This window comes from Alosa alosa, chromosome 2, assembly GCF_017589495.1.
Source record: "Alosa alosa isolate M-15738 ecotype Scorff River chromosome 2, AALO_Geno_1.1, whole genome shotgun sequence".
NCBI classification, from domain to species: domain Eukaryota; kingdom Metazoa; phylum Chordata; class Actinopteri; order Clupeiformes; family Clupeidae; genus Alosa; species Alosa alosa.
In genome coordinates, this window is record NC_063190.1 from 17,631,147 (window position 1) to 17,651,146 (window position 20,000).

General features: G+C 42.2%; 2 protein-coding genes across 8 annotated transcripts in view; one reads left to right on the forward strand and one right to left on the reverse strand.

Annotated features, from left to right (window-relative positions):
- The window catches only part of arhgef9a (Cdc42 guanine nucleotide exchange factor (GEF) 9a), a 27,333-nt gene extending 16,108 nt beyond the window's left edge, over positions 1–11,225 (forward strand). For all 5 annotated transcript variants that reach the window (XM_048270487.1, XM_048270513.1, XM_048270479.1 and 2 more), the window contains 7 exons: positions 2,374–2,553; positions 3,768–4,000; positions 4,553–4,682; positions 5,702–5,833; positions 6,499–6,742; positions 7,635–7,703; positions 8,649–11,225. In XM_048270487.1, coding sequence (XP_048126444.1) covers positions 2,374–2,553; positions 3,768–4,000; positions 4,553–4,682; positions 5,702–5,833; positions 6,499–6,742; positions 7,635–7,703; positions 8,649–8,830 — 1,170 coding nt within the window. In that variant the 3' untranslated portion in view covers positions 8,831–11,225. The remainder of the gene's footprint in view (positions 1–2,373; positions 2,554–3,767; positions 4,001–4,552; positions 4,683–5,701; positions 5,834–6,498; positions 6,743–7,634; positions 7,704–8,648) is intronic.
- Positions 11,226–12,262: 1,037 nt separating this feature from the next.
- gab3 (GRB2 associated binding protein 3) overlaps positions 12,263–20,000 on the reverse strand; it is a 23,044-nt gene continuing 15,306 nt past the window's right edge. For all 3 annotated transcript variants that reach the window (XM_048270533.1, XM_048270526.1, XM_048270543.1), the window contains exons 7-11: positions 19,650–19,863; positions 18,193–18,283; positions 17,035–17,116; positions 14,401–14,517; positions 12,263–13,565 (exon numbers count right to left, since the gene is read on the reverse strand). In XM_048270533.1, coding sequence (XP_048126490.1) covers positions 13,449–13,565; positions 14,401–14,517; positions 17,035–17,116; positions 18,193–18,283; positions 19,650–19,863 — 621 coding nt within the window. In that variant the 3' untranslated portion in view covers positions 12,263–13,448. The remainder of the gene's footprint in view (positions 13,566–14,400; positions 14,518–17,034; positions 17,117–18,192; positions 18,284–19,649; positions 19,864–20,000) is intronic.

Here is a 20,000-nt window from a genome sequence, read left to right on the forward strand (position 1 = left end):
TGTCTAGCAGATACCAGTGAGAATTGAGTGTGGATCATGCAATTTAGTGAGTCAGTTAGAATCATATAGGCCTTTCAGCGTGATTTATTTTTGTGGAAAAAATGTGCTGGACTGGGCGGCGGTCATATTTTGTACCGCTCTGCGGTACATCTAGTTACCAACACTTTCGTTCAAAAATTCTAAAACAACAATGTTTTTTAATACTTCAAAATAACATTTGATAAATGAACCTTACATGTAGATTTGAACAAAATCTGGTTTGGTTCTTACCGGGGCTTTTACTGGGGACTTTGTTTACCACGCTCGGAGTTTGGTGCTGGGCTGGTGGGTGCCTATTTCCAACCTTGCTCACGGCACATCAACGGTTAGACCGAGAATTCTCGCCGCAAATCAAAATTCAACTGGAGCTCCAAGCGGATTTGTACACACAGCCTTACAACACTGTTTACAGCTCTTCGAGTTACGGTAAAATTACATTTTTGGTACATAGCTAATTTAGATACACCTATGGTGTGGGTGCTTGCGTTTCTTTAGGAATCCGCCGTCTTGGTTTGTATAGAAATGAATATTAAGTGACACATACACATAAGAGGTTGGAAATACGGGATGGTTGGTAATAGGTGACATTCCGATATGTCAATTATTACAAGGTCCATTATCCCCAGAGCAACTTGGGGTTAAGTGCCTTGCTCAAGGCAGTGGCAGTCGGGAAATGAACCCACAACTTTTCTGGCTACTGCATGATAGCTACCACCCCCATCTAACACCTACACCTTTCACAGTCATACACTATATACATATAAAATACATACACATGCAGACATTTATGTTATATTATTAATTAGTTATAAATGTATTATACATAATAGTGTTTTGTACTGAAATGGTATTTTAAGTATGCCGAATGAACACTTGTCATTTCATATCAATGAAATACATATACAAATAGGATTACGTGTATTATAGGTGTATAGATGGATGTATATAGTGTATATATGGGGATCATCTATGACCATGCTGACGTGCCCCATCCACAAGTTGACATTCACCTCACAGCGAGAGGCTCTGCAGAGGGACCTTGTGTGATTTCTCTGTGATATAATAGAAGTGCTAGAAGTTGGACTTGAGTGAGTGGGGCATGTTTAGAAAACCTCTCTGTCTGTAGATGCCTTTCCACTTGGCCTGGCAGTGTCCAGTGTGGCGCATCCTCGTGAATACACGGAAAAGCTTTTAGAAAGCCTTCATTCAGCACAGCACTGCAGGGTGACTACCCTTGCACAGCACACACACACACACACACACACACACACACACACACACACACACACACACACACACACACACACACACACACACACACACACACACACACACACACACACACACACACACACACATACACACAAATGCATCATATATATACACACACAAACTCATACAAACACACACACACACACACACACACACACACACACACACACACACACACACACACACACATACACATACTCAGTCCACAGCTGTATTATGCAATCAGGCCGAAGTGAAGAGTGACGCATATTCATACAAAACTGTGTAACAGGCGTACGACTCACCAGGGTCTGTAAGGAGCAATTAGTGCAGCTCAGCCACTCTCCTCTCCTCCAGTAGCCTGACTCTGTCCTTACCTTCCCCCTCTCACTGAATTTCTCACAGCGTCCCCCGTGAATGGATGAGAGTTTTATTGTAGTGATGAGTAAGCTGAGAAAGAAAGAGAAAGAGGGTGAGAGAGAGAGGGAGAGGGTGAGAGACAGGGGGAGAGGGAGAGAGGGGGAGAGAGAGAGAGAGGTCGAGAGAGGGAGAGAGAGAGGGTGAGAGGGAGAAGTATAGAGGAGGATTACGTAACAGATATTCTGCTGTTTAGTGCAGGCAGTTTCTACTGCAGTTCTGTTCTTGATAGAGACAACAAAACTATTTATGTCAGAGGAAGCGGCACTGTAGCGAGTTTTCTTAAATGTATTATGTCATGGTACAATAATAATTCATTTAAAAAGTGTACATAAACTGAAAATGGCTTCACTGACAAAGCAACATTTTTTGCAAGGGCTTTTTTTTATGCAGTTATGCATTTTTCAAAATGTTTTGGAAAATGTGGCCAGGCTCTGACAAGGTGGCAGTCACTTCATTTATATGATTTACTCAAATGAGGAAAAACTGCGGTCCAAAATGGTGTGTGTCTGTGTATGTGTTTGTGGAGCTCATTGTGATAGCGGGGTGTCAGTCGCTCTTGAATGGTCTTGTATTATTGTAAAAAAAAAAAACACCTCTTTTTACTGAATCTAAAACTATTCAAAGCTAAACAAAACTGTACAAATTCAATTCTCTCCTCCACAGGGTTACCTGAGACACTGCAAAAAGCGAAGGGACATGTTTAACGAGGACCAGCTCAAAATGATTTTTGGGAACGTGGAGGACATCTACAGATTCCAGCTGGGTTTCGTCAGAGACCTGGAGAAGCAGTTCAACACAGATGAGCCCCATCTCAGTGAAATCGGACCATGCTTTCTAGAACATGTGAGCCACTTTAAACTTAAATGTAAACTTGGTATGAGTTAGGTAAAGTAAGTACCAGTACCAGTAAAAAAAAGTAAAGGAAGTAAGGTTAGGTTATGGAGGACATGGCAGAAGTTAGTGCAGTCTGTTTGAGGTCGTAATTGGGCCACAGAGGAGTGTAATACGGCCAAAAAACTGGAACTACTAGGTGTGCAAGTATCTAAAGCTAATTGACATTCAGAAGGCAGTTGTTTAAATGGTAAACCCACTCAACAACCCAGTTGTTTAAAGGTAATAACCACAAGGACATAACTTCCATATATTTGCAGTTTTCCCTCCATGTAAGCAATTGGAATAAGAGTGTATTTGGCAAAAGTATATATCTCACTTGCTGCCATTTACAAAAAAACATTATCACCTTAAAACAATGTTTCTCAAACTTTTTCTGACCAAGGACCACTTAACCATAAAAAAAAAAACTGACGGACCACTTAGCTAAAAAAAAAAAAAAGAGTAGACCTACTTCAACAGTATATTTACACAATAGGCCTACTCAGTGAACCACCTTGCTTATTGTCTTTGCAAGTTGCTTATTGTGTCAGAGGATTTATATGATTTAAACTGGCGTACATAGGCAGTGTTACAGAACTGTTTGGATTTAGATACAGGTTGTTTCAATATTGCAAACAACTCATCTATATTATATTTTACCACATACAGTATGCTCGCGGACCACTTGGGGTAGCTTGCGGACCACCAGTGGTCCCCGGACCACACTTTGAGAAACACTGCCTTAAAATAACATCAGACAAATAGTTCTGTCAGCAAATTGTCTGGCAAAAAGGAGACTAACTCAATTGTCATCCAGACTAGACACCCAGGGGGGCGAGCTTTCACAATGCAATACGTCTGCATCGTATGCAAAACCCAGGCAACTGCAAAAACTGTTATACAGCTTTGAGAAAATTCATTTCCACCATTTTCCTGTTGCTGCTTTGTAAAGACTTAAAGTTTGGAAAACGTTAACTAAAAATGACACTTTGAGAGCCGTTTGTCTTATCAGTAGGGGCCGTAGATACAGCAGGTAGTAACTCTAAGTTCCGAACCCCTAGAAGGGCAAAGAAAGCGAAGTGAAAGAGTGAAACTATTTCAAGGTTCCGTTTGTGAATATATGGCTTACATTTCACCTGTTATAAATGTTTTATATGTTTGATTCTGTGTGCTCGTGCTTACAGCAAGATGGGTTTTGGATTTACTCGGAGTACTGCAACAACCACGTGGACGCCTGCATGGAGCTGGCTCGGCTGATGCGGGACGCACGTTTCCAGCACTTCTTCGAAGCCTGTCGGCTGGAGCAGCAGATGATGGACGTTGCCATCGATGGCTTCCTGCTGTGCCCAGTGCAGAAGATCTGTAAATATCCGCTGCAGCTGGCCGAGCTGCTCAAATACACTGTCCAGGATCACAGGTAAGGCAGGCCAGGTATCGAAGCTCAAATTTGATTTATTAGCTACACTGCACAGACAACTCACTTCATTTTCTACTTAGGTATGGTGTTTACTCATTATGTTTTACATGTACTGTTATAAATATGTATGTTGTTTCATGGGAATTAATTATAGGTTCTATGGAAAAACCTTTTGTACGGCCTGTGATGATCTGCTCTAATTACTTGGCTTCAATGACTAAATTACATGTTGACCTTTGTCTTATGGTAATTTGGTCGACTGAATTTGAAACTTCACTGAATGCTCAAATGGATGACCGTTTAAAACAGTGTAACATACAGAGGTGCTGCTGTTGTGTTTTCTCATTTGGCACTCCTGAAACATCTTTCTCAAGTCGAGTTCCGAGATGCACATAGCTGCCAACCAAAAGAAGCAGGTTAACTAACATAAGCTAGTTGGATAAATTAAATGTATGTGAAATAGACATAATTTATAAGAGACTGACAGGAGCTAGAGGCCATTTGTTTATTGATTTAATTCTGTGATGTGTGTGGTGTGTGTGACTCTCCCAGTGATTACCGGTATGTAGCGGCAGCACTCGCTGTGATGAGGAACGTCACTCAGCAGATTAACGAGCGGAAGCGTCGCCTGGAGAACATCGACAAAATCGCCCAATGGCAGGCCTCGGTACTGGACTGGGAGGTAAGACCCACCAATCATGCTGCATTGTCTTTCAAACCTAGAGGCTCAGCATGCAAAGGTGTAGCGGCTTCTGTTAGGCCTTCATCGTCCTCCAGTCTCTGTAATCTTTGCAAACATGGTGAGACACTACAAGTTTGCCTGGGGTGGATTAAGTGACAAGCGCTCCTCCTCCTCGCCCTAACTTCCCAAACACTGGGTTAGCAAACTTGCGTCGATGGCAGAGCATCAACCTGTATGCAGCGGAACCGAGGCGCAGGGGCAGCCAGGCCTGTCATATCGCGTCACTCTGGGACACTGGGTTTGGAATGGCGTGGGCTCTACCGCAGGGCCGGCTCCTGGGGGCGGTTTTCTCGGGTCATGGTGTTTCGTGGTCACCGTCATCAGTGCCGGGTCGCATCACTGCCAAGTGACCTGTAATGTGCGTCACTCTCTCCCCGCAAGCGGTCCCCGCTCACCGAGTCACATGGACAGAAAAGAGAAACGCATCACTAGCTAATGTAGAGAGGGGAGGGACTTGGTAGATAGTCAGTCACCATGGCAGCATGTCAAGCCGTGTGTGTGTGTGTGTGTGTGTGTGTGTGTGTGTGTGTGTGTGTGCGTGTGTGTGTGTGTGTGTGTGTGTCTGTGTGTGTGTGTGTGTGTCTGTGTGTGTCTGTTCTTTATGTAGGCCAGGCCGATTGTTTGATTAAACATGATATTTGTGTAAGCTTATTTGTATGGTGTGCATGCGTGTGTATGTGTGTCTGTGTGTCTGTGTGTGTCTGTTCTTTATGTAGGGCAGGCCGATTGTTTGATTAAACATGATATTTGTATGTGTAAGCTTATTTGTATGGTGTGCATGCGTGTGTGTGTGTATGTGTGTGCATGTGTGTGTTTATGTGTGTATTTGTACGTGCTTTTAGGATGCCTGTCCCTATATTTCATGTTGTTCTCTTTCTCTTGGTCTTCTCTGTGTGTGTCTGTGTTGGGCTGTGTGTGTGTGTGTGTGTGTGTGTGTGTGTGTGTGTGTGTGTGTGCAGGGCGAGGATATTTTAGATCGCAGCTCGGAGCTGGTCTACACTGGGGAGTTGTCCTGGATCTACCAGCCGTACGGGAGGAGTCAGACCCGAGTCTTCTTCCTGTTCGACCATCAGCTGGTGCTGTGCAAAAAGGTGGGGCAGAGAAGAGGTGGGGGTAGTTGGGATGGGTGGGGGTTAGGTGTGGGGGTTAGGTGTGGGGTAGTCGGGACGGGTGGGGGTGGGGGTGTGGGGTAGTCGGGACGGGTGGGGGGTGGGGGGGTTAGGTGTGGGGTAGTCGGGATGGGTGGGGGGTTGGGGGGTTAGGTGTGGGGGGTAAAAACGGGGGCAGCAGAAATTATGCCCAGAATATCTCTCCAAAATAGATTAGTCAGAATTGGGCTTACACATGCTACGCTACAGTCTCAGCTGACCTGGATACTGCCCTGCTCTTGACAGCCTGCATTAGTGCTGCCATCAGGGCTGGGCTAGGTTTGAGCACCATCTCCATCTTGTAATCCTTGTAATCCTTTTCATGTTTCCAATCAAAAGCACCCACGCCGTGTCCTCTCACCTCAGACACTTTGATAGATAGATTTTTTGATAGTTACCCTCGAGTGTGTGTGTGTGTGTGTGTGTGTGTGTGTGAGAGACAAAAGAATATAAGGACACAGTAGTAGGCTATTGAAAAGGCAGAATGACTAACGTGGTCACACACTAAAAGCCCAAGTTTCCAAGTGTCACCTGAGATCAACTTCTCTCTTCCTGAAATCAGCTTCTCTCTCTCTCGCTCCCTCTCTCTCTCTCTCTCTCTCTCGCAGGATCTCATTCGAAGAGACGTTTTGTACTACAAGGGGCGCATAGACATTGACCACTATGAGGTGGTGGATGCCCTTGACGGCCGTGACGATGACTTTAACGTGAGTGTGAAGAGCGCCTTCAAGCTGCGCCACAGGGAGTGCGAGGACATCCACCTCTTCATCGCCAAAAAGCTGGAGGAGAAGATTCGCTGGCTACGGGCCTTCCACGAGGAACGCAAGATGGTGCAGGAGGATGAAAAGATTGGTATGAGTCTAGAGCGAGAGATATATCTATATCTATATGAATGAATCTCTTTCTCTCTCTCTTTCTGTCTATAGAATAAGGCCTTATGTGTGTGTCTGTGTGTGTGTGTGTGTGTGTGTGCGTGCGTGCGTGTGTGTGTGTGTGTGTGTGTGTGTGTGTGTGTGTGTGTGTGTGTGTGTGTGTGTGTGTGTGTTGAGTTATTTGTGGCCTTATGTGTGTTTGTGTTTTAGGCCTCTAGACCTTGTGTGTGTGTGTGTTTGAGTTACAAAGTGATTTTTTTTTATTACTGTTTTATGCCATATAATTATACTCAATGTATTATTACTATGTAATAATGTTTTTTTGCGATCTATCGTAACGCCTCCAATTACCACCACTTTCGTTCGAAAATTCTAAAACAATGATGTTTTTTAATACTTACAAATAACATTTGATAAATTAACCTTACATGTTTCAGTAGCCATAGGTGTGTAGATTTGAACCAAATCTGGTTTGGTTCTCACCGGGGCTTTTACTGCCTGAAATATCCGATTTTGTTTACCACGCTTGAAGGTTAGTGCTGGCCTGATAGGTCGCCTATTTACGCCATTTCAATGGCACATGAACGGTTAGACCGAAAAGTCTCGTCACAAAATTAAAATTCCACAGGAGCTCGAAGCGGATTTGTACACGCAGCCTTACAACACTGTTTACAGCTCTTCGAGTCACGGTAAAATGTCATTTTTGGTACATAGCTAATTTAGATACACCTATGGTGTGGGTGCTTGCGTTTCTTTAGGAATCCACCATCTTGGTTTGTATAGAAAACGCAAGATGGCGCAAATACAGGACCGGTGGTAATATGGGGAGTTCCGATACATTGTAAATGGATTCATGTCATGTCTTGTTTCAGGGTTCGAGATTTCAGAGTATCAGAAGAGACAGGCAGCTATGACCGTTCGTCGAGTGACCAAACAGAAAGGTAGGACTTATCCAAGAGATAGCACATCCTCCATGGGGGTTTCAGTCAGTAAATCTTCATTTTTTGTGATGTATTTTTTTATTTATAAATATTATAGACAGCAGCTCAGATGCTACAACACACAGATAACAAATAGAAGATCAGACAGTAATATAGCATATCAGTTGCTCCTGGTCAAAATAAATTACAATACAGAAAATGTACCTTATCTTTTAAAAGATGTAGGACACATTACGATCACAATGCACTCTTATGGTGGCCTTTTTCTTGACTTAATTATATAAACTAAATCATTCCAAGATGGTTTGAAGCTGATTAACATTGCCATCATATTTAGTATTCACTTTGTTGTATTTCACATTTCTCATATTGCAATGATGATTGTTTGAAAAAAAAAAAAATGTGCTATTATTTTCTCCTTTTTATTGCCCCACTCTGTCTTTCCTCTCTGTGGCTCTGCTTAATTGCCCCACTCTGTCTTTCCTCTCTGTGGCTCTGCTTAATTGCCCCCCTTTCCTATTTATGTTTCATACAATGTTGTCATGGTTCTCATTTGCTGCTTAACCTTCAAGGAGAATTCCGGTGATTTTTCACATAGATCTCTGTTTCTCGAGATTATCGAGTATTGTCGGTACGAACCCCCCCTGAAAACAATCGGATCTACCTAGCTCGAATTGCTGCAGCCAACAGCTAGAGCTGACAGGCAGCTACACGGCTACACTCCGGGGGCATGAACATGTAGCTGCCTCGCTTTAACTGTTGGCTGCAGCAACTGGAGCTAGATAGAACCGATTGTTTTTTTTTCGCACCGACAGTACTCGGTGACCTCGAGAAACTGAAATCTATGTGAAAAATCGCCGGAATTCTCCTTTAACCGATGTCTCTGTGCTGTGCTGTGCTGTGCTGTGCTAATGCGAATTGTGTCTCTGCCCCCGGCTGCCTCAGGTGCAGGTCGCTCAGGCTCAGGGCCCCCGGTGTACCCTCCTCCTATTGACCCCATGAACCTGAGCCCGTACCTGCTGCCCGACGGGCAGTGCCAGGCTGACGGCTACGAGTACGGGGAGCCCAAGAGGAGCACGTCGCCGTTCTGGCAGAACCTCAGCCGGCTCGCCCCCTTTAAGAAATAAAACTCCCGCTCTTTAACCAGGGAGTAGCGGACAACCACAAAAATAAGGACCGCTGTTTGTTTGTTTGTTTTTTTTTCTTCTTCTTCTTCTTCTGCTCCAAGAAAAAAAGCACTATTCTTCATCTAATTTATTCTTGAACTTTTTTTGAAAAGAGAACACCCAGGCTAAGTTGTGAGGGAAGGACCCAAACAATGGCAGCTGTTTGGACCGAGGGAGAGTGGTTCCAGCGGGCTGCTGTAGTCATGCCCATTCCCACCGTATGCAGACTTCTCACTTTTATCAACACACCAGGCACCACACCACACACACAACACACACACAACGCACACACACCACACACACACCACACACACACCACACACACAACGCACACACCACACACACACCACACACCACACACACACACACCACACACACAACGCACACCAAAATGCCACTGTTGTAGGCACACTTCAGGTGCTACGCCACGACAAAAAACCCCAAAACAAAACAGAACACAACAAAAAAACAAAAAAAAACAAAACAAGACAAGACAAGACAAGACAAGACAAGACAAGACAAATCAAAACCACACCAACGTGGATAGCACTAGATGATTATTCTCATATAATCTACAACCACACACATATCATTAATTTGAGCTTTTACAACATCACAAACACATGACCATGCCAACGTCATATTAGAGGCAGCACCAACACAAAGCTGGCACTTTACCGATGTTATGATATGAACTCGACTCATATTGCATCATCAGGACAGCACAAGATTTTACGGTTCCTGATCAAATAGTGAACAAAAAAAAACTGTCATGGCTTAAAAGTACACTCTCAGCATTAAGGCAAGCAAGACCAGTGGCACAGTATGGATGCTGCAAATGGAACTACTCCTACCATGTGCAGGCTGTCTGCAAGAAACCAAAATCCTTTTTTATCTCTGAAGGATTTCACCAAACTAAAGGATGCATATTATTCTGTTTTCCTCACAAGAACAGTGGAAATGAAAAAAAAAGGTTCACCGTTTAAAACCTGGAGAAGCCCTAACCATTAATCTGACATGTGTGCCAATCAGTCTGGATGTGTCCTACAGTGCACTGTGACTTAACTGGGCATTTTTTACCCATCTCTGTCTCTCCACTGCTCTTTTTCTCTTCAAACATTATGTCTGTAAAATGCTCTACAAATCCTGATCAATCAATCCCGCTATTATTTACTGTGGGTTATCTTTAATTGAAGTCTGCTGACTCTTCTGTTATCTCTCTGCATGAAATGTTCATTGCAGGTATTCTTTGTGAAATTATATTCTTACGGGTCAAAGACATAAAAAAAGAACAGTACAAGTCACTGACATTGTATCACAGCTAAACAGAATGCTGTTGACAGGGTAGTCATATCATAAAAAGAGTAGGCTATTTTATGTTTTGGTTTATGTAGGCCTATGTAATTTTGAAGCAGTTATCCAAGCGTATCATTGCTCTGAACATTATGTTATTATGGATTAGTATGGTATTTGCAGACTTTGAATAGACTGTTCTCTGTTAATGTTTCTGTGACCACTTTGAGTTCTACCATCTGCAATGAAATGGACACTACAAACATGGTGGAAAAAAAGAATGCCGTGTCATCTTTAATACCCCTTAAATGCACATTCATTTTTTTTGTCTATTGTCATCACAATAACTACCCAGAAAGCAGGGAATTCTGGGATGGATTTAGTCCTCCCGAGGCATGGATCTGGCTGGTTTGGTTGCTGCTGTCGGCACTGCAGGGCTTGCTGTGGACATATGGGGTTCTACAAACCTGGCAGACTCTTTGGTCAGTATACGGTTCTAAATATGATGACTGGACAAAGGCTGCTTCTTTCTTTGCCTCATTATTTGAAGTTTCCTGTTAATTCTCCCAGGTCAGTATCATTAGGTATTATTTTCTTGACAGCATTGCAGTTTTGCTAATAAAATCATGCTAATCTGAATTAGCACAACATGTTGGGGATTCACACCAGTTATAAGCGAGATGTCACCTAATCATATTGTAACGGATAACTTTTGAACGTTAGTATTTAGTTCAATTATTTAAAAACACAATGTCTTTTGAGGTTAGATTATATCTTCTGTTATGGTGTGATTTAATTTAGCTATTTTGACATTCATGTGATGAACTAAAGAAAGTGTGGGTGGTTTCAGCTTCCAAAAATCAGATAGCCTATATGCTTTGAGGAATATGACCATGGTTCAGAGAGATATCACAGAGTAAATGAAATGTGCCATGTGCCAAATGAAGCAAAAGTGTACTGTCATGTTTTGAAAAGAAATATCAGTTAAATGTTTTTTGACTTGGTGATTTGATTGACATCCGGATGTTTCATTATTTCATAATAAATCTCGCTATGGACACCACCTGGTTTGACTCCATGGATATTTTTGCTTTTGTCCATTGATTGCATGATGAATTCCTCAAGGAATATATTAGGTCTGTATTATTTTTAATAACCTGTTTAACACTTTATAATTGGAAACCTTTTTTATAGCTGAATTCATCCCACCTGAGAAATAATTTGGTGTCCGTGTCCACTTCAAATACAACATGTTTGTGTGTTCTAGGGCAGTTTACTTTCCATATTTGTACACTCTGAAAATGAATGTGTTGGAAACAACACAACTTGTGTTGTTTTTAACACATCTCTTTGTCCAGATAGCAACAATTTATTTGTTACACAATATGTGTTGAAAAAAACACAACTTGTGTTGAAAATAACACAACTTCCAGATAGGGACAATACATTCATTTTAAGAGTGTAGTGGTGCATATATATGGTCCTAGGCTCCTATATTCCCCAGTTACATTTTCTGTTAACACACATAAACCCTTCTATGTGATTGTGTAAAATTTTACCCATTTCAAGTTTCATAAATATTACCCAGTTTCTTTTATTGGAACATTATGTATCCCATTATGTGCTTTATACGTGGAGCTGGGGGACATAGGAATGGCCCCATTTGTAGCCTTTTGATTTCTACTGAAAATGTTATATATATGTAATTTGGTATGATTCCAAACCATTACCAATAAAGACCATTGAAGCCCCATTAAATCTACTAAAAATTAAGTATCACTTTGATTTTATTCCAAAATGTAATTAATGTATGAATGTATGTGTATTATAGTTATGGCCAATTACATCATCTTTTCATACTTAATGTCCCATCTCATGTCCATTCCCATACCAAATTAAGCTAACGTCCCACCTAATAGCAACTTCTACTGCATCTGATATGGCTGACTTCTACTGTGCTTGTTCACATGAGAATATATGCATTAAAATATAGCGATTCAACTGTTATTTTCAATATAAAATAGAATGACATAAAAACCTTTGGTCTTACAAAATATGGCTTTTAAAGTAAAAACAAAGCAAAGGTTAGCAATCCAGAGCATTTATTTAAAAAAGTGATTTATTTTGACATGGAAATAGTCTCGATTATGCATAATTGCATACATGACAGTGTACAAACAAAAGAACAATCAGCAGCTTAACGAAAAACAAAAAGACAAAAAGGACAGGACATTTCTATTTATTCACTTCACCCCTCTTGGAAAAAAAGTATCTTGAAATAAATTGAAATAAATTAATCTCAAACACATTATCTCAAGGCAATATTGCTACTTCAAAAAGGTGCTTGCTTGCATGACTGAAATGATGAGGAACGTGATAGTTAGGGATAAAGGCTTATGTGAGCAGTACCACAGACAACACAGGCCGTTTAGGTCTCTTATTCTCAATACACACATTCTGTTAGGAGATTCTATACAAGTGCAGCCATTTAGACACATATAGACAAGAGTATGGGCCATCTATATCTCGCTCTCTCTCTCTCACACACACACACACACACACACACAAAATGCACGCACATACACACACACACACAGATGCAAAATACATACAATATAAATGTACAAATCACCTTCTGGACCCAGCAGTGAGTTAATAATAATATATTATTTAAGTCATTGTTGCTAATGAAAGCTACAGTGCTATTGAGCATATTCTTGTAATGAAGGCAGAATAATGGCAAAAAATGTAATGCTAGTTAGTCAACTCCTTCATATTTACAAGCCATTACAATCAGTAGTTGAAATGAAGTAGGCTGCAGCGCAGCCGAGAAGAGGCTGTGATATTTGTGCGTCTTCATTTGGCGTGTCAGAGTACCTTTCACAGTACACAGGTCCTCTCTTCTCCTTCACAGTGCATGCTCCAAAGGCCAGTTGTGAGGCACAAATAGGCCTGATCCTGTCCAGGAGACTCAGAGAGAATGGAGCCCGCTGGCGACCTTTCTTTTTTTACATGACTGAGCTGAAGCGTAGAAAAAATGCTGCTCTCCTGTAAATGTTGGCCGCGACAAGCTAACGGGCTTGTTTTTCAACCCCTTCAGTGACTGTGAACGTCAGGGCAGTAAGGAATTTTGTTATTGCTCTCTCTGTCGTTGATCCAGGCGGTTTGTGCTCTTAGAGTAGGGGTTTTGGTCCTTGTGACTTTCTATGCTACACAGTGCTTTTGGAGAGACAGCTCTCTGGACTGCTTTTCTTTATGTTGCTTCGTCGTTGTGAGGTGTCGTTTTTTAGGACTTAGACTGGCGAACATCCTTCCACTCCAGTTTGGTGCTCTGGAGGGCCTGAGTCTTCTTCTCGTCCACCTGAACGTAGTCCACCCTGTGTTCATCGGCCAGGAGAGGCTTCTGGAAAGACAAACAAACATATCCAAATCAATGGTGGAGCTAGACATTTTAGGCCCTATGAAAGAATATAATGTTAGGTCCTCCTGTTTTCTGTGCCACCAGTGGTAAATGCCTAAATGCCCTAGGAACGCACATGTTTGTTTACGCAGTTGGAAGGGTCTACAGGAGCGCTGGCTGTGTGATCCCTTGAGAGATTAGGAGATGTACGCAGAAGTCCTTTTAGGCAAGTCCCTTGCAACGCAATTCGGGCAGTTGTCGGACAGCTATTTTCCTATTCAAGTGAATGGAGAGGCATACAGGTCTCGAGACTACTGCCATATTGGGGTTACGAACTAACCCCATGCATTTCTATGGAGGATTCTTTGAGTGATGTATCTCCTCATTAGAAGGTGTCTGTATACGCTTCCTGCCCTAACCAACCTCAGCACCGTTTAGCAACGGGTCCAGCTCTGCAGAGGGTTGAGCGCCGGCTCAGAACTCTGCACTGCTCCACGGAAGGATATACATTGATATTCCTGTCAGTACATCTGTCTCCTGCAGAGCTGACAAGCCTCAAATATGATGAGTCATTGTCTGAGATGCTGCTGCAGTTTCCCCCCACCCAAAAAATGTGCAGACGGGTAAAACACAAACCCCATGCTCATTTCGTCTATGATTCACACAAGCAAAAACTCAAGAAATGAGCTGAGGCTGGTGTTTCCACATGTCAGAGGATTAAAACGCATACAACAAAAAGGAAAACAACAGAAAGCCTGCTGCCATCCCCGAACGGAGGTGCAGGATTGAGATTATTTTTGATTTCTATCAACCTGCTACTGACAGCTCGTCGTCCCACCTTAAGCACAGGTGAAGGGGAGGCTGAGTTGAAGTCCAGGGAGAGGTAGTCCAGGCGGGAACACCGCATCCAGGGCTGCTGCAGTGTCGACTCTATGGGGAAAAACAGCTGCCTGTCCTGAGAAAATAAACACACATGCTTGCATTTAATCATCATCATCACCATCATCATCTTATTATTATTATTGTTGTCGCTGTTATTATTATTATTATTATTATTATTGTTATCCTCATCATTATTGTTATTTGTTGTTGTTGTTGTTGTCCACATCACTAGTAGTTGTATGTATGAAACATAATATAAGTGACAAGGTGATTTCAGGCATTAAACCCCATAACACAGAAATGACAAACACAAGGCTCTCTCCCTGCAGGCATTGCACTTAATCTTGACACATTAAAAATGTCACAAGTCTTGTTAAAAAAAAATGAAACATCTTTCTGCCATTATTTTATTCACCATCAGGGAACGTCTTGAATTTAATATGCCACATTGTATACATTATTTATGGTAATGTCAAACATTGACGACCATGAATATAATGAGAGTCACTCTCACAATAAATAACCTGTACCTCTCTAAGGTTATCATCAAAACAAATGGTTCAAAAACGAAAAAGGTGCTAAAACACAGGATAATACCTCACTTAGCACAACACTATATATAGTATATACACTATTGGTCAAAAGTTTGGGGTCACTTAGAAATTTCCAGCTGAGATCAGTTGCATTGTTTTTTTAATCAAGGCAGCAGTTTTCAGATTACATTATGTGCTTACATAATTGCAAAAGGGTTCTCCAATGTTTTCTCAGTTATTCTTTTAAAATGATATCAGATTAGTAAACAGAATGTGCCTTTAGAACGTTGGATGTATGGCTGCTGATAATGGGCAATGTAGATATTGCATTAAAAATCAGCCATTTCTTTCTACAACAGCCGAGAACCCTTTTGCAATTGTGTAAGCACATAATGTTATCTGAAAACTGCTGGAAATTTCTAAGTGACACCAAACTTTTGACCGGTATGTGTGTATGATCGATTCCTTATGCCTTATGATAGCAACTGCCATTACTCAGGGCTGTTCAGGGCATGGTTGTCAGTCTTATGCCAGAAGGCCCAAAATGAAGTGAAGCTGTCTGATTTTTACAAATCAATTAAGCACAAACAAACAAAAACTTAAAACGAATTTCTTTATCGACATTATCTATGAGATGTTTGTCCCTGGGCAAGATTGTTATTCTAAAAGCTATAGATTCTCACTAAAAGAGAAGGAAATCCCAGATCACCAACTGAGAAAAGTAATTTGCTTAGGCAAAGAGGATCTGGACTCCTGGAGCCCTACATGCAAATTATAATGACTGATTGCAGAAACATGGCCCAAGGGGGCTCCTGGCTAAGCAAGGCTATTTGCATTTACCAGGCACTCTACTCTGCCTACATGCAGTTCCTCTTTTGCTTTACACAAAGGTTCATGTGCCCTCTGCAGTCAAATGACACCAACCACCAGGGGGGGCTAAAACAATCAACAACTAGCAGCCCTCTATGTACACCCCCCACCACCACCCAAGTGATCACAACTAGTAAAACAACTACTAAAATAGGTAGCCAAACTTCTTTGATTATTCATAACTTTGACATTTGAAATGGTTGCTGTTGTAACATTCAGTGTGTAAAAGTTGTTCTATGTTAGCTATACAATGAATAGGTCTATACGATGATATGATGAAACTTTTTCTGTCACTGTTGACACAAGGCAAATGGACAGTTTCACATGAGACACCAGGAACATAGGATGCAGTGACACTGAGGTTCCATGAATCTACCGCTGTACTTTGAAATCTTTCTTTACACAAGAGATGCAAAATTGCTTATTAGTTATACAGTCCTTCCTGGTTATACAACAAATAAGTATGATGTAATGTAAAAACACACATGTCTGGTGTCAATTAGTAGATAAACTAGCCAGCTAGCTGTCTAAAAGGCATGCAAAACCTGACACATTAAAAATGATGCAACTGATTTCAGCTTGTACACTGTCTATAATGGAGTGGAATGGAAATTTCTAAGTGACACCAAACTTTTGACCGGTAGTATGTGTGTATGGCCCAAGGGGGTGCAAACACCCACACAACCTTATTGCCAGTTAGAAGCTTGCTAACATTCTAACTGGTGTCTTGTGGTGATAAAAGCTGTGGATATGTATGTATATACTCTATATCTCACTGTAAAAGGTTTCATTTTTGCCATGTGTTCCTACCCGGAACACAAAACTGCATAGTGCATATCCTGGAAGGCCAGTGGAAAAATACATGTGTTTATCTGTCCTTATCTGTCCTTATAATAGTATCACTTTAAATAGCTAAATAGACACACACGCATTGTCCAGATTAAAAACATAACAGTGCCTTTGGTTGAAAACTGCAGTTCCTTATGTTGTGTCCTTGTGGCTAATTTGAAATCAATTCCTTCCTCCAACAGATTTTACAAAAAAAAGGAACAGTCTGTACAACAGAACTCTACATAATTCATCTCAAGTGGCAGCGTAAAAAGCTATTCTTGGGCATTCTGTTCACTCACATGATTAACATGGATACAAAAGCAATAAATATGCAATGAGGGAGGAAGTCTTATTACTGTGGGAGTACTGAAGGCCTCTTGATCCACTGGGGTTACCGCTCTCCATCTTCTGTCTGAAGTAACACAGGGTTGTATAGCACTGGAGATGAGGTGAGACACAAACACACACACACACACACACACACACACACACACACACACACACACCAAAACAAAAAATGCAAAAAATTAACACGTAAACAAACAAGTTTGAGGAGGACAACCATCACTGCACCACAGAGGAACAGAGAGACAGATTTACGCAACACAAGAAGCAGATGCACGGGTAACAATGGCTGTTCTTAAAAAAAAAGAAAAAAAAAACACACAGATGGTTTCATTTTACACCACTTCACTGTCACATACTATTTGAATGCAAGTCCAACTTCTGTACAGAGAATTCAATATGGAAGATCTGGTAGATGAGCCTTACAACATCATCAGAATCAGTTTTATTGGCCAAGTATACTTATTTATAGAAGGAATTTGACTTTGGTAGGTGTTAACTCTCTATACATTTAACAAATAGACATGTAGTAATATACATTCAGTAGACAAATAGTAATAGACACACACTGTACAATAGAGACAACAATACACATATAGGCACATAAGTATAAGTATATATACTCTTTTGATCCCGTGAGGGAAATTTGGTCTCTGTATTTAACCCAATTCGTGAATTAGTGAAACACACACAGTGAACACACAGTGAGGTGAAGCACACACTAACCCGGAGCAGTGAGCTGCCTGCTACAGAGGTGTTCGGGGAGCAGTGAGGGGTTAGGTGCCTTGCTCAAGGGCACTTCAGCCGTTCCTACTGGTCAGGGATCAAACCAGCAACCCCTCCGGTCACAAGCCTGAAGCCCTAACCAGTAGGCCACGACTGCCCCACAAATCAACATAATATACAAAAATACAAATATACGAATAAGACATAATACTAAGACAAGTACACATGTAGTGGGATGTAAAGTGCAAAAAGTAATAGTGCAAATGTAGTGTGCAAGATGCATATTGGAATGATAAAGTATGTAATGTGTAGGAGAAGTGGGTGAATGGCCAAAAACCATCATAAACCTATCAGAATGTTCCTACATATTTAGCTGAATGTGGGGGAAAACGCCAAATGTCTGCGGTGGTGTACAAAGCTGACCACACTGTTTTGATCCTTACCTCGGCTCAGTATGGGTTCTGACCAGGGGGAGGTGCATGGGGTTCTCTCGGATGGTGGACAAGCCTCTGAGGTCAAGGGGTGGCGGCCGCGCTGCAGAAAGAAAACAAAAAACATTTCATGTTATCTCCTGACCATAACAATTTGTTTGAATTGGAGTCAAGACTGAAAATAGATGCATGGACTGTGTATGAGGTGACACAAACACGACCACCACAGCATCAGTGAAATCGCCAGTCAAATCAATTGAAACGGCAGTCCCCGATCAGTTTTGCAAAGTCATCACTTGTCATGTGAGGGCCATGTGATCAGTTGCTTCATGTTTGAATTTAAACATGGCACAGCAGCATTAGGTGTGGCGTCACATGCCGATCACAAGTTTAGGCCGGGACAGAAACTTGACTGGGTGTTTTTTAGAAAAGGGGAACTATGCCCTAATGATTCTGCAGCAATGACTACATCTTGAAGTCATTGAAAAAACATAACCCCATGGGGCCTCTCTGAGGTGATATATGTGTGTGTATGTGTGTGGCTATATGACTACAAATATAAATAGAACAACTTGATTTATCCACCAGATTGGTTCTGTTTCTGAGAAAGCTTCTGGTATTACCACCCACCCACCCCCTGCTCTGCTCTATGGTTCCTTTTTAAAAAGCGGATAGCTGAAATGATTCGCCTTTGCTGTTTTCTGTCTGATAAAAGCTGATGGAAGCAGATGTTCTCCTCCGCTGCTTTCCTGCACTGCCCAGGGGGGAGAACGGCAGGGGGGTGGAGGAGAGAGCGCTGAGACGCGGTAGATAATAATGCTGACCTGATCATTGCGTGACTGGCCATGGCTATAGCGAGAGAATATCAATTAAGTGCTGGTGCGTGCGGCAGCTGCTCCCGGCTATACATGACGAGCTTGTCAGGGCTGCGGCTTTCTTCTGCGATGGTACTCACGACCGAAACAGAGCTAACACACCTTTTTTATCAAGTCATCGTGAAGAGTAGAGTACACAGAAGTCTGCAGTACATCAGTGCGACTAGAGGTGGAAAAATGTGGTTTCAGAAAGTAAAAGACCTACTTGTCTTATTTATTCAGTAAACCAGCTGATTCTAGTTATCACACTTCTTCAGCCAGGTAGATCAGCTGATTAGAGATATCATCTGTGTTAAGTGCACAGGTAGAACCAATACATGGTGGGACTCCTACTTTTTGAACACGTCCAAAAGCCTAGAAAGCGCTCTAGGTGGAGTACATTGCCGGATGTTACGTCAGACAAGGCTGTCCAAAAGTCTCTAGTACTCCCTAGTACTGTGGAAGAGTGACCAGGACTCTGACAATGACGTTACTAGCAAGAACGGTACTACCTAGGTCTCGTCCTTTACTTTTGAACACAATACAGGTTTATCTATCTCAAAAACTACAAATGGCTGATGTGAGCAGAAAAAGGGGCGTGGTATCTGGGATTACCCCGCCTCCGGGGCTTCAGGTCGCGGTTGACTGGTGGAGGCTCCAGGTCAGCCCCGGGAGAAGGCGGTGGCTCTGCTCTCCCATTGGTCCTCGGGAAGGATGCAGGACTCATGGGGATGTAGCCGTCGGAGGGCATGTCCACAGGGGTGACCGGTGGTGGGGAGGCCATAGGCACGTAGGAGTCATCTGACTGGCAAGGGAGAGCAAACGAAGGCTAGGAGAGAGAGAGAGAGAGAGAGGGAGGAGGGAGAGAGAGAGATAGAGAGGGAGGGAGGAAGGGAGAGAGAGAGGGAGAGAAGGATAGATAGAAAGTGAGAGAGAGACAGAGAGAGAGAGGGGGACAGAGAGAGG